Source organism: Antennarius striatus, chromosome 7 (assembly GCF_040054535.1).
Source record: "Antennarius striatus isolate MH-2024 chromosome 7, ASM4005453v1, whole genome shotgun sequence".
In the NCBI taxonomy this organism is placed as follows: domain Eukaryota; kingdom Metazoa; phylum Chordata; class Actinopteri; order Lophiiformes; family Antennariidae; genus Antennarius; species Antennarius striatus.
Window position 1 is genome coordinate 21,263,514 of NC_090782.1, and position 20,338 is coordinate 21,283,851.

The following is a 20,338-nucleotide window of genomic DNA, read 5'->3' on the forward strand; positions in this document are numbered from 1 at the left end:
TAGACTTGCTTCAGAGAAAGAACCAGACAGATTCAGAGGAAATTGCCTCTTTAGTAGAGGAGAAAATGGTTGGAAGTGGTCTAGTGCAGAGTTACCCTCGATGCTCTGTGACTTCATTCTACTAATAACACATTATTATTACTATTTTCACAGCTTTATTGTTATAATGTTAGGTTTTTACATCCTGCTTCAAAGCGGTGATGTATATTAATTGTCAGTGTTCCTGTATTAGTCCATTCATTCGTATGTCCATCAAATATCTTCACAACCATTACAGACAGAATGATGGAACAAAAAGCACATTACTTGGGCAGCATAGGGGATGAAAATGAGATAATGACCTTGAGAAAAGTATGTCACGGTCAAATTTCAACTTTTGTACACTCAGGAAACAGATAAGATAGAAAGACGAGGGAGAAGGCCAGTGTAAGTAAGACCATAGATCAAAGCTAGTGCTTTGATCTACCTAGCTTTGATCCATATGTACTAGTTTATGCACTAGTTCAGGTACCCTGAAAGTAGGTCAGGGTAAGTCGCGGGATGCTGCAGTCTCTGACTACCTTAGTTCTAGTTTTTTTTGTAAATTATTATTTAATTCTCATAAATGTCTGTCTTATTCTGAAAATATTGATTTTTTTCCCCTCACTGTGTCCTTAATACAATTACTATAACCTGATAAGTTTTATTGTTGTATTATGAAGCATTCCGCTTGATGATGAGGTGCATTGATCTCTGGAATAATGGACTGCTCTGGTTGAGCCTCCATATGCTGAATAGGAGCCGAATCCCATCATGTCTGTCTCAGGTGGGCTTTAAGAACTGATTCTGAGCTACTCTTCATCCATCACCAGATTACTCTGTGGATTCACATTGTTAATCCATAATATGATCCATAATATAAATCAAATAGTAAACCATATTATAACAAACTGTCTAGAAATATATAACGTAAATCATGGCAGCAAAGGACACAATATTGATCACCAATTAGTATCAGCACTTCATGATGTATGGATCTAAAGTGAGCCTTTCTGTACATGGAATACTTTAATTACTTAAACTATATTTGTACTATACTACTGGTATTTTAAGTTCAGATATATGCAGCAGTATATGATGGGAGATATGGTGTAGTGGTGTCTGAATCACAGAGGCATGGTAAAAAAAAATTAATTTAGAAATGACTGAGCTTCTATCAGTAAAATATTTCATCTTAAAAAGAAACAAGAGGAACTGCTCCACTTCACTCCAGACAGCTGCATTATGGCTGTATGATGGCGAGGAGATAGCGGTTTGAAGTCTGCTAAGAAATAAAACTTCCCATGTGAATTCAGAGTGTCATCTGTTAAAGTACCGTAACATCCTCAGGGTGAGAGATTAAAGAAAATCTGGAGTTGACAAGAAAGAAAAGGAACTTGTGGTCTGACCCGCTTTCTTCAGAATAAATTAGGAGAAAATTATGCGTCCATGATAGAAAAAATGCAACATACTCGACTTGTAGCGCACATGAATGTTAAAACTCTTTGTTATGCACTTAAAATAAAAGTTTCTTTTTCAAATTCAGTTCTAGATTTGTAATTGTTTGGATAATGACCATCGATCCATGCAGGACGGAGCACTGACCACTGATGGCATGCTTCCTTCCTTGGCCTTGTCCCCTGGCAACGGGAGCACTGCATGGTTCTGAAAAGAGGACATGAGTCTGGGAAACTCTTTTAGGAGTGCAGACAGGAACTCAAAGCGCAGCCGGAACGGAATGTCCAAAAGGGAGGAATGATACCCCCGCTAGAACCGGATGCAGAGTGCCGGCGCTCCACTGTAGCAAAGGAGACTCCTGTCTTGTTCCTAGCTATGCCAAATAATCGTTAGCCCTGGAGGCCCTACTGAGTGTGACTCTTCCGGAAGGAGACAGCAGGTGTAGGCAGGACACCACAGGATCACAAGGTTTACACAGGATCAAATGACTAACCCAAATCAAATATGCAAATAGGGCCATATAAATATTTCTTTCCTCATTTCAGACATATTTTCTGGTCAAACCTGCATGACACTCCCTAGTTCCAGCCTCTGACTTGTGTAGATATTCAGCATCTGGCTGATATACTGTATGCTGCATGATAATAACCTGATTATATTTTATTAAATGTTGGCCAGATGAAGCAAGAAATGTTAATGTGTGACATGTAGTTCTAGGAAACATTCTTCATTGCCTCTGTAAACATTTTACTGCAAGGTAAGGTTCCAATCAGCTCACTGATTACTGGTGCAGTCTTAAAGTCAATATGATGGCATAATTATGTGTGGTTGTAAATTCTAACAGTCATCATATTCAGGTGGATATGTTGCTCTGTCATAATTTGTTAAGGGAAACCGAACCCTAACCCACACCGCTGTGGAAATTGCTTAGACTAAAAGCAGCTACCCAATTTAATCTGACGTCAGAGAAAAATAGTCAGTGAAGTGCTATTTTAGAGGATTTACAGTATGCTACAGTATGATATGGCCTTGAGTCTTAAAAGGGAGTCCCTGTTTTGCCCACTAAAGGATAGATGGAAGTTTAATGATTATCCTCATGAGGGTTAAAGTAGAATCCAGAATTCTGCAAGATCAGCCATAAGCCTCACTTCAAAACAGGGACCTTAGATGTGACTCTGAGGGTACATCCTGGACTCCTCAGATCGTCTAATCCAAGGATTCTTGCTCTCGCTGGTAAACACTGAAACACCACGGATAAATATTTGCTCCTGGGTCATAATATAAAAACTGCATCCATGCTGCTTAGGTTTTCTACTACTATGCTGACAACCAGCTCACTTGAGGGAGTAATAACTATCCTGTTTATCTTGTTGAAGTAGAGCATGGCATGGAGTCTGTATTTGTTCATTAACCACCTGTCTTTAGCCGTTAAAAAAAGATTTAACACTTAGTGCACCTGCACTTTCAAACACACCCCATACATTACGAACAGATTAAAACATTCTTTAATTCTGAAGTGATTTAAATCCACAGTATGACTAAAAATAATGTTTCTGAGTTCAAATCATTGTACTGGTAATTCAAGTCTTTGTAAATTTTGGGCATTGTAAATAGGAGTCAAAATTAACTTTGACAATATTTGACAAGTATTTCATTTCTTTCTCTTAAGCATTTAAATGTCCATTTTGTATGATTAAGGCAGTCTTTGATGCAGAAATAGATTAAAATTGCAGTAAAATGTGAAAAATCTTGATAATAATTTTTCTATTTGCATTTAAATCACATGAAATGTGTTGTTATGTCCCTCTATTTGAATTTATGGAATCTGCAAACCATCCCCAAAATATGCTAAACTATCTGCATTTTAGGTGAGCCTGTCATTTTTTGCCACTTTTATCTGCCAGTGGGGGGGTGAGGGGGTGCTACCACACCACTAGATTCCACTAAATCCTACACAATGGACCAGCCACGGTGTTTGTTGACTCATCTCCGATATGGAGGCGTTTATGTAAATACACCCCATCAATTATATTTCACATATAAAGCAGCACATTTGCTCAGTACAATTTGAAGCCCTTGTTTTGTTTTTACTTCAGTATTTTAATTTTCAGCTATTTTGATTTAAGCATGTGATAATCCCACTTTTATTTTTGCTCATTTGATAACTTGAGTAAATTATTACCATTAATTTGTAAGTGGAAACCAGTCATTGTCATCTGATTTCTATGAATCTGATTTCACACTGGTGGATCATCACGAGAAGTCCATGACAGGATATTTTGATCGGTTTAATATTAGATCCATCTTTAAATGTAATTAAAAATGTAAAAAAAAATACACAACTACTTAAAATTTCATCAAAATGGACTGACACCAATTTGAGACCAATAAATAAAGGATGGCAGTCATAAAACCCTAAGGGGGTGTTTGTGGCTGACTGTGTACTAAGCCACTCCCACTTTCAAGTGGTCCACTAAGCATCAAGGACTCGCTAAACCCCGCCCACATACGTAGTCAATACGTCATATTATGGAACCTAAACGTCTTTTACTTCCGTTTGACTGTGACTTTTTAATTATATGTCTGCCCGGTGTGTAAATAACGCATTTAAACGTGACACATGACAAAACCGCATCGAGCTGCGGTAATTAATCTGATCACGTGACGCCGATGGCAGCGTGTTGATTGGAGGAGCTGTCATCTCATGTAAATAGCCCTTAGGTGAGGAAAACGGAAATTCTGACAAAATTGTGATCAATACACTGTTAATCACACCAGAAAACACCAGTCGTTTCAACATAACGTCCATTTGGCTCATAGAGAATTGTGTTGCCTCAAACCGGTGTCCTCAAATCAACCGAAGGGAAACACCAGATGATTAAATCTACTTGGAGATGTCAATAACCTATTTGAAGTATTGATAATATGTAAAGATAATATGTTCAATTAAACATACTGTATGTGGAAAATAAATATCACCTCCCAAATAAAAATAGACTAATCCGATGATGTCATTCATGATGTGCGTATCTTTCCAGAAAGGAGGCACTGAGCACAGACGAGTTTGTCCTTTTAAACGCATTTGTAAGTCAGCGTCAATAGAATCATAGAGCAACTGCGCCCTACACCGACGACAGCCCCTCGATCCACCTTGCAGAGATGCACTATGGGAGGGAAGTGGCGTGGATTTCCAGGGGTAGCCTGACATTATGTAACAGCTCACGGTTCGTGATGTTCTATCTCCATCTCCGCCTGGTTTCAAGTCACCAAAACATGACTAATAAAATCACAGGGGACAAAATGCTGCAGATGACTTTACCTTTCGGAGTGTTTTCTACCATTCTCCCGGGAGTGCCGTCCTGCGCCGCGGTGGAGATGCTCTCTGACCTCCTGCTCCGCTCATAAGACTCGCTGGATTTGTCATTCGCCGTCAGTCAAAGGTCAACGCGTTAAACGTCATGCGAGACGCGCTGTCTTGTCTTTAGAAATTCCCACAGAGGACGAAGCACCAGATCATAATATTTTGGCATATGGGCAGCGATCAGGAGCCTGCGCGAGTGATTTGTAGATCTATAGACTACTTGGATGAACCATCACCAGGCTGTTCAAGGGTGAGCTGACGTTTATGGATCTGTACATTAGAAACTGCGCCGCGCAGCGCATCCAGGTGTCACTGACGCGAAGGCAAAAACGTGATGGATTTTAACAATAAACAGCCAATAGTAACTAAACGTGGATTATCTGAAGAGGGAGGCAAAGAGCTCCGCTCGTCGATTGATCAACTCTAGTAATATGCAGCAATAAATAAATAACAGTATTCAGTTTGATTTTTAACATTTTATGAGTTTAGTGATATTTATGCTATAACTGCAAATTTTTCAGTCATTGTTGCCATTGCTTCCATTGTCCTTTATTACTTTGATTAATGCTGATGTTAATAATGGTATCTTTTTTTTAATTTTTTTATTTTTATTGATATAGCAGCTAAGTTTGCCTCTTCATCTTTCCAATTTTTTGTTTTTCTTGGATTATTTCTAAAATACTTTGAATTGCATGTTATTTTTAAAATTCCTCTACAAGAAATTTCTAATCTTGTATTTTAAAAACAAAACAAAAACAAACGTATAGTAATTATAAAAGTGCCCTCGGAAGCATATTTATCACTCCTACTATGGCGACGTTATGACCCGCCCTACTCGGCCTCTGATTGGCTCACACGAGGACGACGTTTCCTACGTTCATACGCACTGAGATATTGACAGTGTATAAATTGTCACCGCCACAATAACCTGAGATAATCTTCCCTGATTTGTCGCTGGAGTTTATAATTTTATTTACAGGTTGAAGAGTGAGCTTCAATTTGGTTCAGCGGACAGAAAAATAAAAAATGAATGTGTTTGAATGAATGCGTAAAGTCCGTCATTTCTACGCACGCAGCTCTGCGCCGTTTTTTCAGCGTTAAACACACGGATGAGACCTTAATCCTTAGGAGTGGAAGTGGAGTTCAAGCAAGCTGTAACGCACACATGGGGTTTATTTACAGATCTGAGAGGATTACATAAGAGCAGGAGGTATAGATACATCCCACAGCTTCTCGCGTACAGTGCAAGTCAACGCACTATCCTGCTGCTTCCTGTCTTACACCTTATTAAAGCCAATAAAACATCTTGAGGATGAGCAACGAGTCTCTCATATCATGTGTTAGAAGTGATGCGTTCAAGTGTAAAGGACTTGATCTTCACTTTAATTACTTTCCTGCATTTATATTAGTTTGTTTTTTTGTTTTTTTTTAAAATTATTTTGAGTATCCAACTTAGCTACTTAAATAACCAAATAAATACAGCACGATAAGAAAGTGAAATAACGGCTTCCAAAATGTGGAGTAGGTGTAGAATGAAGTAGAAATACTTAAAATTACAAATACTGTATATCAAACGCAAATACGTCATCTGTGTACATCAGGTACCCCACGGGAGTGGAGCTTGTCACACACACACACACACACACACACACACACACACACACACACACACACACACACACACACACACACACACACACACACACACACACACACACACACACACACACACACGAAGCTGTGAGAAAATGATTTTTATTGTTCCTTGCAGGTAACATGTTTGGGCAGCATTGCTAAAATAGTGAAGCATAAATGGACTGCAGTGTTACATAACCGCAGTGGGGTGTGGTAATAATACTTTCCCATCACACCCACAGCACACACCAAGCACAAAGGCATGTAGTGATCCCCATCATGACACCCAAGTGTGACTCAGAGGCACCACCTACAACACATCTCCACTTTATCAAACCTCATAGCTGTCATGCTTCATCTTAGAACACTAAGACATTTTGGATCCAACAGCATTTTATGCTATTTTTGTTGTAATCAAATATTTTGGTCTGTTTTCTATTTTTTTTCCTTTGGGGCAGGGGGTATCTTTGGACAATCTCATAATCAGTCCGCACAACATACAACAACCAACAAAACAAAAACTCCATCAAAAAACATCACAAGACAGTTTTGACCTCTTAATAAAATAATGTAACTCAATTGTTGGTTTTTCCTCACACTGGTTGGTCCTTGTTAAAAAAATGTATATGTTGACATATCTTTTTTATTATAAAGAAGCAATTCTGTATTCCGAATCACTTGCAAAAAGAAAAGTCCAGAGTTAACAATTGTAACTTTGTTCTTTTTGTACAATACATTCAGATGATCTGATAAATAGGACCGTTACATATTCATCAGAATCCTAAAAATTTCTTGTTTTCAGAAGTTACATCCAGCAATCTGAAAGTTTAACAAACACTGCATCGCATTACATTTTCTGAACACTGGTTACAATTTACAATCATTCATTTTTCTATTTGTCCCTTATCCTTTATAGGCTTCTGGTCTTCACAGGGAGCCAATCACCCTGGGTCATTTAGAGTCCTGTATTTGTGGATGTCTAGAAACAGTGGAGGAAACTCAGAAAAGTATCTATTCCTAATATTTATGAAACCATATCACCTAAAAAAATCACTGAAACAATTAAGTGATGACAAATTTTATTTAAATCAGCCAATTATTTAATTGACTCTATGTGGCAGCTGTAGTTTATGTATAATATGCCTGTTTGTCTTCTTCCCGGTCAAAACTATAAGTGCTGTCAGGGGATTCTTGCAGAGGTCTAATGCAAGCCCACTGGATAAATCTGCAAGTTAATGTTTGCAGATCATATACCGACTATTTTGCAGTATTTCAGTGCAAAGTAAAGAATTGCAGTTTACATAATAAAATTATCTTTGCATAGAAATATTCAAGAAAATCTGAGCGGATTAAAAGTGGATTCTGCAGAGGAGATGCATTATTTAACGGCCGATTGCAGGAATTGTACATAGAACAGCATTCGGGCTTGCATAGATTCAAACATTTTATCGAAAATCAACCCAAATAATTTTGAAATTTATTTTAAACTTTGCTGATGTTTAAAAAAATGCTCTGAACATGTTTTTTTTCTCTTATTCAGCATCTTTTGTAAATTTTTTATGTGTATCTTTTAAGATTCATTTTCCAAAGTGGGAACTGAAAGTTTGTCAGTGTTTGGTACTCAAATTCTAGCTTCAAACGTGAAGCCACAGTAATATTCACTTCATAATCAAATTGTCTGCAGCATTAGATCATGAAGACAAAACTGCACACTTCCCTTGCAGGACGTTACAAATCTCATTATACAATGTATAATGACCATAAAGGTTTTCTATTCTATTCTATTCTATTCTACAGTAAGCTCAATTTGCGGAACTATTAAAGAAAGTAGAACGATGAGAGAGAGAGGATGAGATGTCAATTTGTTCTTCTGACTCAGGGTCCAGTAATGAGTGGCTGATACAGCCATCAACAGTGGACGGCTGTTTTATCGCCATGATGTTGAAAGCCTCGGTCAGCAAATGCACAAAAGGCTCAAAACATCCAAGCTGGATATTGCAGATGCACTTATCCTTGCTAGAAAGGACAGGAAGACCTTTTAAGGGAAGTGAAGAGAATGAGTTCACCAGATGAGGAAGCATTTTATCTGCGTAACACTTCTTGTTTTCATGTCAGTAATAATTACAACAATTAATCCTTTTTATTTTTTAATTTACGCCAATTTTCCACTGAAGGTTGAACTATATTTAATCAAATGTGTACAGACTGCAGAATGTTGAAGTAAGATCTCCAAATGTAGTTTTATTTAGATTGATATTGATACCAACAATAATTTTATGATATATAGTGCACATTAATGTTGGAGTCAGACACTATCTTTGGTTTCTAGTCATAAAATCTGACTGGAGAACTGCTACGAAGAAAAAATTACAAAATGTGTTCCTTTTTCTTTGTTGTTTCACTAAAGCCTCCTTGAATGAGGTATGATTTAATTTCAAATATCTCAGAATTAAGAAAATTATTGAGAAAAAAAGAGAAATGAGAAAAAAGTATAGAGTTGCTTCTGTAAAATTAAGGCGATTAACAAAAGTGATGAGTTTTAGCATTATTTGAAGGATTTGAACTTGTCCACCATAAAAAGGCCTGAAATCAGCATAATGGATAAAGCTGTGGGTGCAAACATTGAAAAGACAGCAAATGATTGCATCACAAACACCATGGACGACAACAGTTTTGGTGAGGGTCTTTGTCAGTCACTCACACATCATGAGGAAACTAAGGGCTGGGGCCGGTGAGTGGAAACTCGCCTGACAGCCTCCGGATGTTTCACCCACGTGTTTACATTTAGAGAAGTGTCACGGTGACTGGCTTTGGAAGGCACCTGAGGGCTGCGTGTGCATTTTAGCGCTGAGGAGGGAGTTTATATATGGCCAGATCCGATCCGTTTCTGTGCCGGAAAATGAGTGCAAGATTCCCTGTGTCCTGAGAAAACACACAGAGGAAGAAATTAGACATTAGAATATTGATAACTAAATAACAGACTGGTATAATTTAGCTAATAAATTACTTATTCATTGAAAAAAGACCAAAAAAACATATTTAAGGAACTACCAGATGCACATAATTCCTTATAAATTCCGAAATATTTTATTTGCATACACTTCTCATCAGCATCCTAATATTACTTTTCTGTATAAATAATAAGACTTGTCAATATTACATCTGATTATCTCTATAGTCACAAACTGATAGTAAATACACTCAACAAAAATATAAATGCAACACTCTTGTTTTTGCTCCCATTTTTCATGAGATGGACTTAAAGATCTATTAATTCATTCCAGATACACAATATTACCATTTCTCTCAAACATTGTTCACAAATCTGTCTAAATATGTGATAGTGAGCACTTCTGCTTTGCTGAGATAATCCATCCCACCTCACAGTGTGCCACATCAAGATGCTGACCTGACATCATGGTTAGTGCACAGGTGTACCTTGTACTCCCCACGATAAAAGGCCACCCTGAAATGTGCAGGTTTTTTTTGCTTTACTGGGGGTCTGGGGACTCAGAGCCAGTCAGTATCTGGTGTGACCACCATTTGCCTCATGTAGTGCGACACATCTTCTTCGCATAGAGTTTATCAGATTGTCAATTGTGGCCTGTGGAATGTTGGTCCACTCCTCTTCAATGGCTGTGAGAAGTTGCTGGATGCTAGTGGGAACTGGTACACGCCGTCGTATACGCCGGTCAAGCACATCCCAAACATGCTCAATGGGTGACATGTCTGGTGAGTATGCTGGCCATGCAAGAACTGGGACATTTTCAGCTTTCAAGAACTCCCTCAATGCTTGTGGCATCTGTGGCATTTTGCTGTGAGACAAAACTGCACATTTCAGGTTGGGCCTTTTCTTGTGGGCAGTATAAGGTACACCTGTGCACTAACCATGATGTCAGATCAGCATATTGATGTGGCACACCTGTGAAGTGGGATGGATTATCTTAGCAAAGCAGAAGTGCTCACTATCACACATTTAGACAGATTTGTGAACAATGTTTGAGAGAAATGGTAATATTGTGTATCTGGAATGAATTATAGATCTTTAAGTCCATCTCATGAAAAATGGGAACAAAAACAAAAGTGTTGCGTTTATATTTTTGTTGAGTGTAAGTATTCACTGACTTGTATAAATCTAAGACAGGCTTTGCCACGTCTTTGTAGAGTCTCAGTCTGGCCATCAAGGCTTCTGGTTTGTCGTCATCGTGCTGGATCAGCGGCTCCCCGGTGATGTCATCCTTACCCTGAAGAAAACACCAAAGGTCACTTCAAGACATCGTATTGGAATCTTACAGTTTTACTGCACAGTGCAGCAAAATAAACATGATGGTCATGGCAGATGCATATCTGTAGTCACAGCTGTATCAATCTCAGGATCTTCAGGATTTATGAAAATAAAAAAAAGCATAAGTTCAACTGAGGTTCTAGCTTTTAAAGACCTCTTTTAGCAGATGAAATGTCCTACTGTGACGACACTATCGCTAGTTGGCTCTTGATACCTGTACTCGTGGCGGGTTGAAGCCCATGTTGTAGACTCTACCGCTGGCCGGATGGACCCAGCGATCACTCAGTCTGTCCTTTAGAGTCTCGAAGGGGATGTTGAGGCTGATGACCAGGTCAAGTTGGTACAAATCGTTCAGGGCCTTGGCTTGAGAGAGAGTACGAGGAAATCCTAAGAGGAGGAAGAAGAGGAGAAGGAGAAGGAGAAGAAGAATTATAGAAAGGAGGGACGGTGGTAGCTTCAACATGAAACAGTTCAGTGTCCTATTATTGTCATACAGAGTATTCACAAGGACAACAGAAACTGTTGCGAGACACCAGCATGTTTGCAGTTTTCACGCCACTCCAGTCCAATGGGGGCTGAGACCTTTCACTCCAAATGTGAACATCATGGTGGTGATAAAGCAAAGTCATGGGACTAAAAATCTAGATGGATGCATCAACCCGCTGCACCTCTGAAACCAGTTCTGCCAGTCCAGGAGGACGCAGATTAATGCCATCATCAGTGCTAATGGGACGGACACACACACACACACACACACACACACACACACACACTGAAAATATAGTAAAATGTTGTACAATTCCACTTGTGTCACCTGAGATTTACAGCCCTCCTGTTTTGGGCATTGCATTAGTTCTATCTCTTTGTTTTGTCACTGAATAAATTAGGAGAAGCATTAAAAGTTAATGAGGACTGAAATACTACCCATTAAATGTGCTGTTTGGTTGTGAAGCCAGTGGGCGTAGCATTTTGTTGTGCTTTATTACACTTTGGTATACAAATATTTCAGCTCCTTCTCAGTTAATAACCTCCTCACTGTCTATGTTACCATGGGAACCAACATCCACGCCGAACGCTCCTTTGATAGGAGCCGTTATCTGCCAGAGTACTAGGTTTATCACAGCTGATCGATGACACTAAGTCGGGGTAACATGAGGCAGCAGGAAATGATAATTATATAGAGTACAGTATATGTGTATACAAATATATACATGTGTGACACACCTCCTGTCTCAAAATAAACACCGACCAGATCAAAAATCTGTGGAGACTAATAAGACCCGATTATTTGTCACATGTTCAGCATATTGAACTGAGATAAATGGGAGTACGAGGACGTCTATTTGTGGGTTTGTGTGTGTTTAACCTTGATTCAGTCGCCCTCTCTCCTCTCTTTACACACAAATTATTTGTTCAGAGATGACGCTTCAAAGTTAAAGATCAAATAGTGCCTATGAGTCTGTCATAATGATTATCTCTTGAAAAGTTGAACGGCTAAAGTTGAAATAATGCTTCAAGTCAACAACTAAACACAGATAAAGAGCAGAAACATGTTGTTTTGAGTTTTGGAATTTAATTAATAAAATATAGAGCCAGTTATAACCAGCATAATATTACTTGTTGTACATGCCTGGGGGATAAAAAGTGTGTTATAGAGGCTATAAACAGTAGCTGATGATGTTTTGACATGTGGATTGTAATAATATAGATATTTGTAATAACAATAATGACCCATTGAGATTGCAACAAAAGTAAAAGCACCATTTTAGCAATAAATTCTTCCCAAAAAATATAGTTTGTTAAACTTGCAGGACAGGAAACCTGCTGAACACGCCTCCAGCTGACTTCTAAAAAATTTTTTAAATGGATTTTCCAACAAACTTTGACTTGAATTAAATAAAAACCATCTGACTACTTTAATTTGAGAGTATGCCGCATACAAACAGGCTATTGATGGATCCCGTGCCTCAGATTCCCAGTTACTCTCATACATTCTGTCACAGCTTAACTAATCATCACATGTAATGGAGATATTGAACTTTACATTCCCAATTTTCTGAACATGTGAGGGTGTAAGCAAAGAGGATACTCTAATGACCCCGCCTCTAATATAGCCAAGAGTATCCAGATTTTGGGTCTGGCATATGGAGCGGCCAATCAGATTTACGGAATGTCCGGCAGTCCCTCCCACCCCCCCACTGGTCGTGATCCTGCACTGTTAAGAAAATACCTCTCCCTAGAAATGAAAGCAGGGGATGGAGGCTGCTGTGAGATGAGGAATGAAAAGCTGGTCTTCCACAGTTCACATGGAGAATAAAATACCGACCATGCCCTTCAATGTAAACAACACATTTCATACCGTCTAGCAGCCAGCTGTGGCCGCTCAGCTGTTCCAGTCTTGGCAGCATAAGTCTGGTCATCACATGGTCAGGAACCAGCATACTTCTGTCCACATAGGTCTTCACCAGCAGGCCGGCTTCTGTGGTACAACACATACATAATGATATTCAGTCCAAAAATACAAAGAGCAGACCTGAGTGCAGTAGTTACTGAATAAATATCTCTAAATACTATTTTCTGTAACCATTATTTTTTGTCTTATTTAAAACGATAGTGGAAGATGAATCAACATTAATGACACATCATTTAATGACAGAAATAAATACTGTTTATTTATCCAAAAACTTGTTTGAAACCACAAAAGAAACTAAGCACATGTGTTTTCTTTTTGTTGTCCATTGCACGTAACGCTAAGTCTATAATCAGTATGTATGGAGATCATTTTGTTCTAGAAGGGAGACAGTAATGAGACAGAACTATTAAGACGAACGGTTGGAGGGACAAAAAATTAAATCATAAATGCATGTGCATGGTTTAATTAAGATTTCAATGCAATGAGTGACTTGCCCTACATGAAGTAGGCCTAACTCTGACAGGTGTGTGCAGCAGCAGAGGTGATACTATTTAAGAACAATGCTTAACGGCTATCGTGAATACTTAATGAGTGATGTAATACTTGCATAAAATATCCCTAATCCAATGTGGATTAGGGCTCAATCAATCATTTGTTAATATCTAAAAGGATGTGTTGGTGTTGTGGACCAGTGGTTAACTCCTGTGTTGTCACGCTGAGCAGAGAGGAGATAAAGAAGGTAATACTGGAGGGGGCAGAACAGAGTCAAGTGAGCAGGTATCTGTCTGGTCAAGGCACAATGACATCTGGACAAAATTGTGGGTCAAGGTCATGATGGAAACATGGTCGCATGAGGACATCTCAGTGAAGCCAGCAGGTTGCATCCTCTACCATACAGACCACATGAGTGATACTAGGAAGGTGTGCCATTAGAGGACATCCCATTTTTTTTATCTGTTAGTTATAATGAATCATCTCCACTCTCTCAAAAAACATGAATACGATTTGTCAAAAGAACTCTTGTGTGTAATCTGGCTGCAGCCATACAGCCTCTCCAGAGGAAGTTGGACATTTTGGAAGTGGACCATCAATCAGTAAACATATTCCAGGATGTAGCACTGGGGTGAACATATCTCTGAAGTTCCTGTCTGTGCTTAAATTGTATGTATTTCTGCTCTAAACTGTTGCATATAATATTAGAATGACTTATATTACAGTATTTTATGTGTTGTTATGCTAGAAAGTGAAAAAGCTTGTGTTTTCTATGCATCGCAGCCTAAAATTCAGTGAAATTTAAAATGTAAGCATGATTTGCACAATATTTAAAATTACATATGACTTTTACTCAGAGCAATAGTGTAAATGACAAACGAAGGATAACTGGTGAAAGGTTAACAACTTTATTTCAAGAAACGTGCGTGATGTTGAACACTGACCCCTCTGTGTGTAAATTGTGGCCCCTGTATGACCCCTGGTTTAGAGAGACTCCAGACACATCGTCGAAGAAATGTGATAAAACAGAAAAATGATATCCTATGGAAAAATCCGGGGCGTTTATTTAAGAAAGCCTAAGATACAGAAAGAAATCGTTGAGGAATTATCCTGAAAATTGTGATATTTATGTATAACGAAGGTGAAGAATCGTTAAATTGACGACAATCTGTAGAGATGGATTTGATCCACTTCGTTCTGCATACTTGGACATCATGCTGGCACCACACTGTTGACATTTGGGTAGACGCATCCTACCTGTATTCGCCGCTATACTTTCTCGTAGAAAGTGACCACTGGACAGATACTGAAGGCCGAAGCTCTGCGCAATCCTCTTGGATATCGTCCCTTTTCCCGATCCTGGTGGACCCATGATTGCAGCTCGGAAAAACTTAGCCATGTTTCCCTCGAACACTGGCTCCAATTGGAAGACCTACCGTGACGCACAACTTGTATTGTTTTTGTGCGAAGGACGACGCCAGCAGGCTTTAAATAAACCCGCGGATGTATAATAAACTTCTCTCGTCAGAGTAAATTTCAGATAATTACTGAAGTGTGCGATTCCTTAATATACGCACAGCCCACTCATTGCGCACATCCCGCTCCTGCTCTGAAAAGCCTTTTTCCTTTTTTTCTCCCCCCCCCCCCCTCCAGTCTTTTTTCTTTCTGGATACACTAAACCGGTCTGCGTCTTTAAGAACACAGCCTGTCCTCTGCAAATGAATGAGGGAGTCGCTACAACGCCCCGTTTTTCTGCGCAAATCATCCATAAAAAATGCGGATGACGGGTTCACACGAAGTTTGCAGGGTAAACTGGTTCCTGTAGTTTTCTATAAGGTGCGCAACAACGGCATGGTGCTACTGTCGCTGATTGGAGACTCAGAAGGAAAAAAAATGTAGAAACGTCCTTAGAAAAATGTCACTGCGCAGAAACTGGATACGTTTGAAGTTTGATGAATTTAAGATAGTTGACGAGAATAGCTGGGAAGGTCTAAATGTTTGCCATCGCTGACATGCTGTAAAGAGTATGGGGGTTAAATCGTGCAAACTCCTTCAAGGCGTGTTGTGCGTAAAAACACAGAACCAGGTTTGCGTCCGCGACGCGTTCTGGGTCGGTTCGAGCAGGACAAAAAGCCCAGACAGCGGCGGCCAGCCGTGGCTGTCCTGTGTGCTGTTATAAAGGGAGTCCACCACAGGGTGGAGCAGTTGACTGACAAGATTCAATATGCATAATATGCACGTTACAAAGGTCTTCCGGGGAGTGAAAAATGTCATGCTATTATTTTGTTACAGATCAACAAAATAAATGTCACTTTCTGTCTTTTAAATAAATTTTAAAAAAAAGTGGCATTTAAAAAAAATAAAATCTATTATTCCTCTAATGTAATCAAAACTTTCCAAAATAACTGCGTGGAATTTTACAAAATCGAAACTCAGTTCTGCACTTAATACATTCAATTTATCCCATTATAACGCGTTTGCCTGCCATTAATTGAGAATATGGAAGATTCTTGGACTTGCTCGCTTTTATTATTTCTTGCGGGTTTGTGCGTTTGTGAGGTTTTTTTTTTTTTTTTTTTTTTTTTTTTTTCCCCCAGTGCTGGCAGTGGACACTGAAAAGCACATGAGTCGCTGTCATTCCGCGCAACGTTTGCAGACGGGAAGAATCGAGTGAGTACTTGTTGCGAACCATACGGCGGCGGCAGCGTCCCGGAGCTGTCAAATATTGCGCACAGCCTTCACTCCTCAGTCAGTGGAGTACCCAGACTAATCCATCAGACAAGCAACCGAGAAGATTAACCTTATTAGCGTCGCGCAACTGGTTTTCGTCTCCACGCGTGGAAAGCCTGCTTTTAAAAACCATAATCAATTTGTCACATGGCTTTAGAGAATTCAATAACAACAAAAAATGGCGACAATCACGTTGCTCTGTGTGGTCTTGCTGCGTCATTAAAGATATTCATGTAAACACGGGCGATCGAAGGAGAAAATCACAGGTAAGTGACACATATTTTTGCTCTACATTTAATGTGGGATGGATGTGTTGAAGAAGAAACGATTCTGTTTTGATTCTACGGAGTGGTGTTTGTTTAGGAAAGGGGTGTGTATGCAATGCTGGGCGTTAACGTGTGGCTGCACAATATTAAAAAAAAAACCCCAACATTGAATTCATTGTTTGTTTATTTTTGCACCTCCTAACAGCATAGTTAGACTAATTTAAGCACGTATGCATGTTATTATGGAGGGACATTTATAACGGTGGGGTTTGGATTGGGCTAACTTTTGTTCATTTGTAGAAAACAGCAACAAGCTTTAGCACGGAGCTCGGTTTTTGCTGTTTTCCATATATTTTCGGCTCGTTAAGTCTTTATTGTCTGTAAACTTTCATGTTCGGATACATTTTAAGCCATTTTTAGGTGTTATTTACATTGAGGATTCACGCAATATGGACGCGCTTTCTTCACGGGTTTTTTTTTTCTTTTTTTTTTTCCCCCTCTTCGTGCCAATCTATAGATCACCCAGTCTCGTTTAGTAGTTAGGCTGCATTGGTGCTTCGCTTTTCACGTCTGACAGGACATTCTCGGCCTGAGCCGTGAGCAGCGGGGCTAATGGAGTTGTTTACATGAAGCGGAGGGCGGACTGGCTTACTGACAAAGGGGAGGAGCCGCGACGCGCGCCAGCTACGCCACCGCACCGCTCCGGAGGCAGCGCGCGCCGAGAGGGGCGGAGCCCGTGAGGAGAATCATAACAAGTCTGACGTCACTCGGCCTTGTGGTTGGTTTGAGTAATATACAGTAGTTTGTCTCAAGTTTTTTTTTTTTTTTTTTTTTAAAAACTAGATGAGTCGTCTGTGCAGAAGCAGAATGGAGAATAATTACTAACTGATATAACATTTTTTCAAAAAATTATTTCAAATCATGCATTGTCATCCCATTTCTAAGAATTACACAATGCTGTTTGCAATCACAAATACACACTCATTAAGTCTTAAGTTCAAGCTATAGATGCAGGTTTGGACACGGCTAACTGTCTACAAATGAAATAGTCTACACTTAGTACACTTAGTAGACGTTTATTAAACAAAAGAGTTTTGCAACACAGAGGGAGTAACTTAAGGTGTTAAAAAAATATCAAAACCAGTTGTGCAAGTATTTCCCCTGATCTGATTAAGGTGCATGAGGGAGGAACCTCTTTTTACTTCCAAGTCTCACTGCTGAAACACTTTCATAAAACCTGGACTTTTCTGACATGGGTTTGTATGCAATATAAAAGAAACTGGGATAAGGCACAAAGTTTTATTTAATTTTTGCAGTTTTCACATATTCGTTTAGGAAATACGTTTACTTTTGCTCCTTTAATCAAACAATGACATGTACTTTGACTTTGTATTCTTTTCAGATAACTCTTTTTAATTATTGCTAAGTTGCCTTAGTAAAAGGCTTAATTCCACCCTCAAGGGTTGAGGTGCTAAACATTCAAATAAATGGCTAAAGTGTAACATTTTTTTTAATTGTTCTATAGATATATCTGTCACAGTAATGGGATATTATGACTTATATTTGGAAACAAGTGACTGGGATCCAATTTGCATGTGTTTTATATGCAATACCACCAAATAATCTCCACGATGGATAAAGGATGGACAAAGGACATCTTGCTACCTTTGCTTCAGTTGACCTGAAGCTCAGACGTTACATGTGGATGACAAATGGAGTGAACCCATGGACTGCTAGACTGTACAGGCTGCCCTGGTTCAGTTATCACAGTGCTGATGCTGTCCCCATCGAAGGTACAGTACTGTGATAACTGAAGGATGGCTGCCAACTTGACACAAGTGTTTGCAGTGAAACAAATCACGTTCAGGTAATCGAACTGAAGAACCCTAAAAGAAGAAACACATTGTGGGATAAATATTTATAAGATGTTTAGGGGATATCAATCCGTTATTTATTTATTTATTTTGGTCAATACAAGATAACATTGTTGAATCTGTCTGCATATGGCCTTTTATTTATGACTAACCTATCTTTTACCATTGTAAACATTAAGTATCATAAGTAGATACTTATGATGATAAGTATCTACTTATCACAACCTCTGCTTCAGTATGAGAATTAAAGAACTGACATTCCTGTAAGGTGTCTGAGTTCTTTTATTCTTATCTCTGCTTTTAATAATTCTGTGAATTTTAAAAAGATGTTTGCAGCAATAAAATAGTGCTATAAAAGTTACAACTGACATGTTATGCAAATTTGCCTTAAAAAACATATGAGTTCATGAATAATGCTGTGTTTCTCACCTTTACAGCCTTGACTGGTATAAGAACTGGGCTTTCCCTCGCTGGTTCCGTTGGTACACGTGTCAGATGACAAACTCAAGGCCCGGGGACCAAATGTGGCCCACCACATCATTTTATGTGGCCCGCTAGAGTATTAAAAGTCAGTGTCTAAAAATAAATACTGTAGGTCAAAAGTGATCTTTGACTAAAATATACATTTCCCAGTAATGCAGTAATTAAGCCCATTTTGAAAAAAGTTAATGTTCTAATTTGTGTTTGATGTTATTTTTCTTTATTCACTTGAATAGTTTGATCAAAGATTGATGGAGTTCTGTGGGTTTCATAACCGGACAAATTAAAAGGATTTGTGTTATACCACAGCAACAAGCAAACAATTTTCTGTGTAACTGTAATGTTTGTAACTTGAATAAGTAATAAATTCAGAGTTATTTAACATTAAAGACTAGTGACGTTTATTTTACATTACATTGAGTTAAATTTAGTTACATTCATAAGTTACAACTGGCCCCTTGAGGACAGCCATGATGCTGCTGTGGCCCTCGGTGAAAATGAGCTTGACACCCCCGGTATAAACGGAAGTGGCAGGTAATCCTGATTGGTGGTTCCACATTGCTGTCAGTAGAGGGAGCTAAAGATCTAGTAATGACGTGTTTTTGGTCGCTGAAGTTTGTTTCATTATCCTCTGAATATTACACTGAAGAGGTTGTTATAACGACTCAAGTGCACATTTGTCATGATTGTTTCAATATCGTTCCTAGTTTTAAATACGTGATGTAAAAATAATGTCTTTTCACACGCCTTGTTTTCACAATAAAAGAATAATGGCGATCCATCGCTAATTAACTTTTTAAATGATCTGGGCGATGATCTGGGTGAATAGTTGAAATTGTATTTGATTCAATTTGCACATCGCATCTTAATAAACTTTTTTTTTTTTTTAAAAACATTGAGACACGTCATTGGATGTCTTCTTTGCAATAAAGCATTTTTATATACGGAATGAAAAGTTCAGATGCTGCTGTTAAAGCAAACATTAAAAACTCCATGTGACTCCAACTGCCACGACAAGGGGAATTTCTTTCACACTTCCTCTAAACGAATCATTGTGGAGTAACTGGGATGTGGCACAGGAAGTCCCTCCCTTTAAATGAACATTCACTTTCTCTTTTACAACTCTTTTTTTTCTTTTCTTTTGGAGGCAAAACGTTCCTATTTCTTCATCAATACGTGTCCTGGACAAAGTGGTTAACAGGTAATGGTGTCATTTATTGTTAAAAGCCATCCCTGCTGTGTACTAATGGTCACTACTACTTGAAAATCTGGTGTTGATGTTGACCACTAAGAGTTGGGGATTGATATGAGATAAAAGGCTAAGAA

At 38.8% G+C, this 20,338-nt stretch overlaps 2 protein-coding genes and 1 long non-coding RNA gene across 7 annotated transcripts in view; 1 reads left to right on the plus strand and 2 right to left on the minus strand.

The window, feature by feature from the left end:
* The window catches only part of dnajc6 (DnaJ (Hsp40) homolog, subfamily C, member 6), a 31,962-nt gene extending 26,695 nt beyond the window's left edge, over positions 1-5,267 (minus strand). For 4 of the 5 annotated variants that reach the window (XM_068320475.1, XM_068320474.1, XM_068320472.1 and 1 more), the window contains exon 1: positions 1,624-1,699. In XM_068320475.1, the coding sequence (XP_068176576.1) occupies positions 1,624-1,698 (75 nt within the window). In that variant the 5' untranslated portion in view covers position 1,699. Of the gene's footprint in view, positions 1-1,623; positions 1,700-4,795 lie in introns of those variants that run through there. The other variant, XM_068320476.1, reaches the window with a different exon arrangement.
* A 1,607-nt stretch (positions 5,268-6,874) lies between these two features.
* ak4 (adenylate kinase 4) lies at positions 6,875-15,314 on the minus strand. The gene is made up of 5 exons (XM_068319187.1): positions 14,920-15,314; positions 13,117-13,236; positions 10,972-11,144; positions 10,598-10,716; positions 6,875-9,394 (listed from the first exon to the last, which is right to left on the minus strand). Exons 1-5 carry the CDS (start codon positions 15,059-15,061, stop codon positions 9,268-9,270), a joined length of 681 nt encoding a protein of 226 aa, XP_068175288.1. The 5' UTR covers positions 15,062-15,314; the 3' UTR covers positions 6,875-9,267.
* A 773-nt stretch (positions 15,315-16,087) lies between these two features.
* Positions 16,088-19,401, plus strand: LOC137598741 (uncharacterized). The gene is made up of 3 exons (XR_011036724.1): positions 16,088-16,658; positions 17,176-17,436; positions 18,970-19,401. It is a non-coding gene; the product is annotated as an uncharacterized lncRNA (long non-coding RNA).
* Positions 19,402-20,338: the final 937 nt, after the last annotated feature.

What these genes read in the sequence shown, in the direction of transcription:
- ak4 (XM_068319187.1), bottom strand. Translation starts at nt 15,061, where the DNA reads ATGGCTAAGTTTTTCCGAGCTGCAATCATGGGTCCACCAGGATCGGGA. An exon ending in AAGTATAGCGGCGAATACAG is followed by an intron (nt 13,237 to 14,919) that starts GTAGGATGCGTC and finishes GTTGTACCACAG; the next exon opens with AAGCCGGCCTGCTGGTGAAG. An exon ending in TCAACCCGCCACGAGTACAG is followed by an intron (nt 10,717 to 10,971) that starts GTATCAAGAGCC and finishes TGTTTTCTTCAG; the next exon opens with GGTAAGGATGACATCACCGG.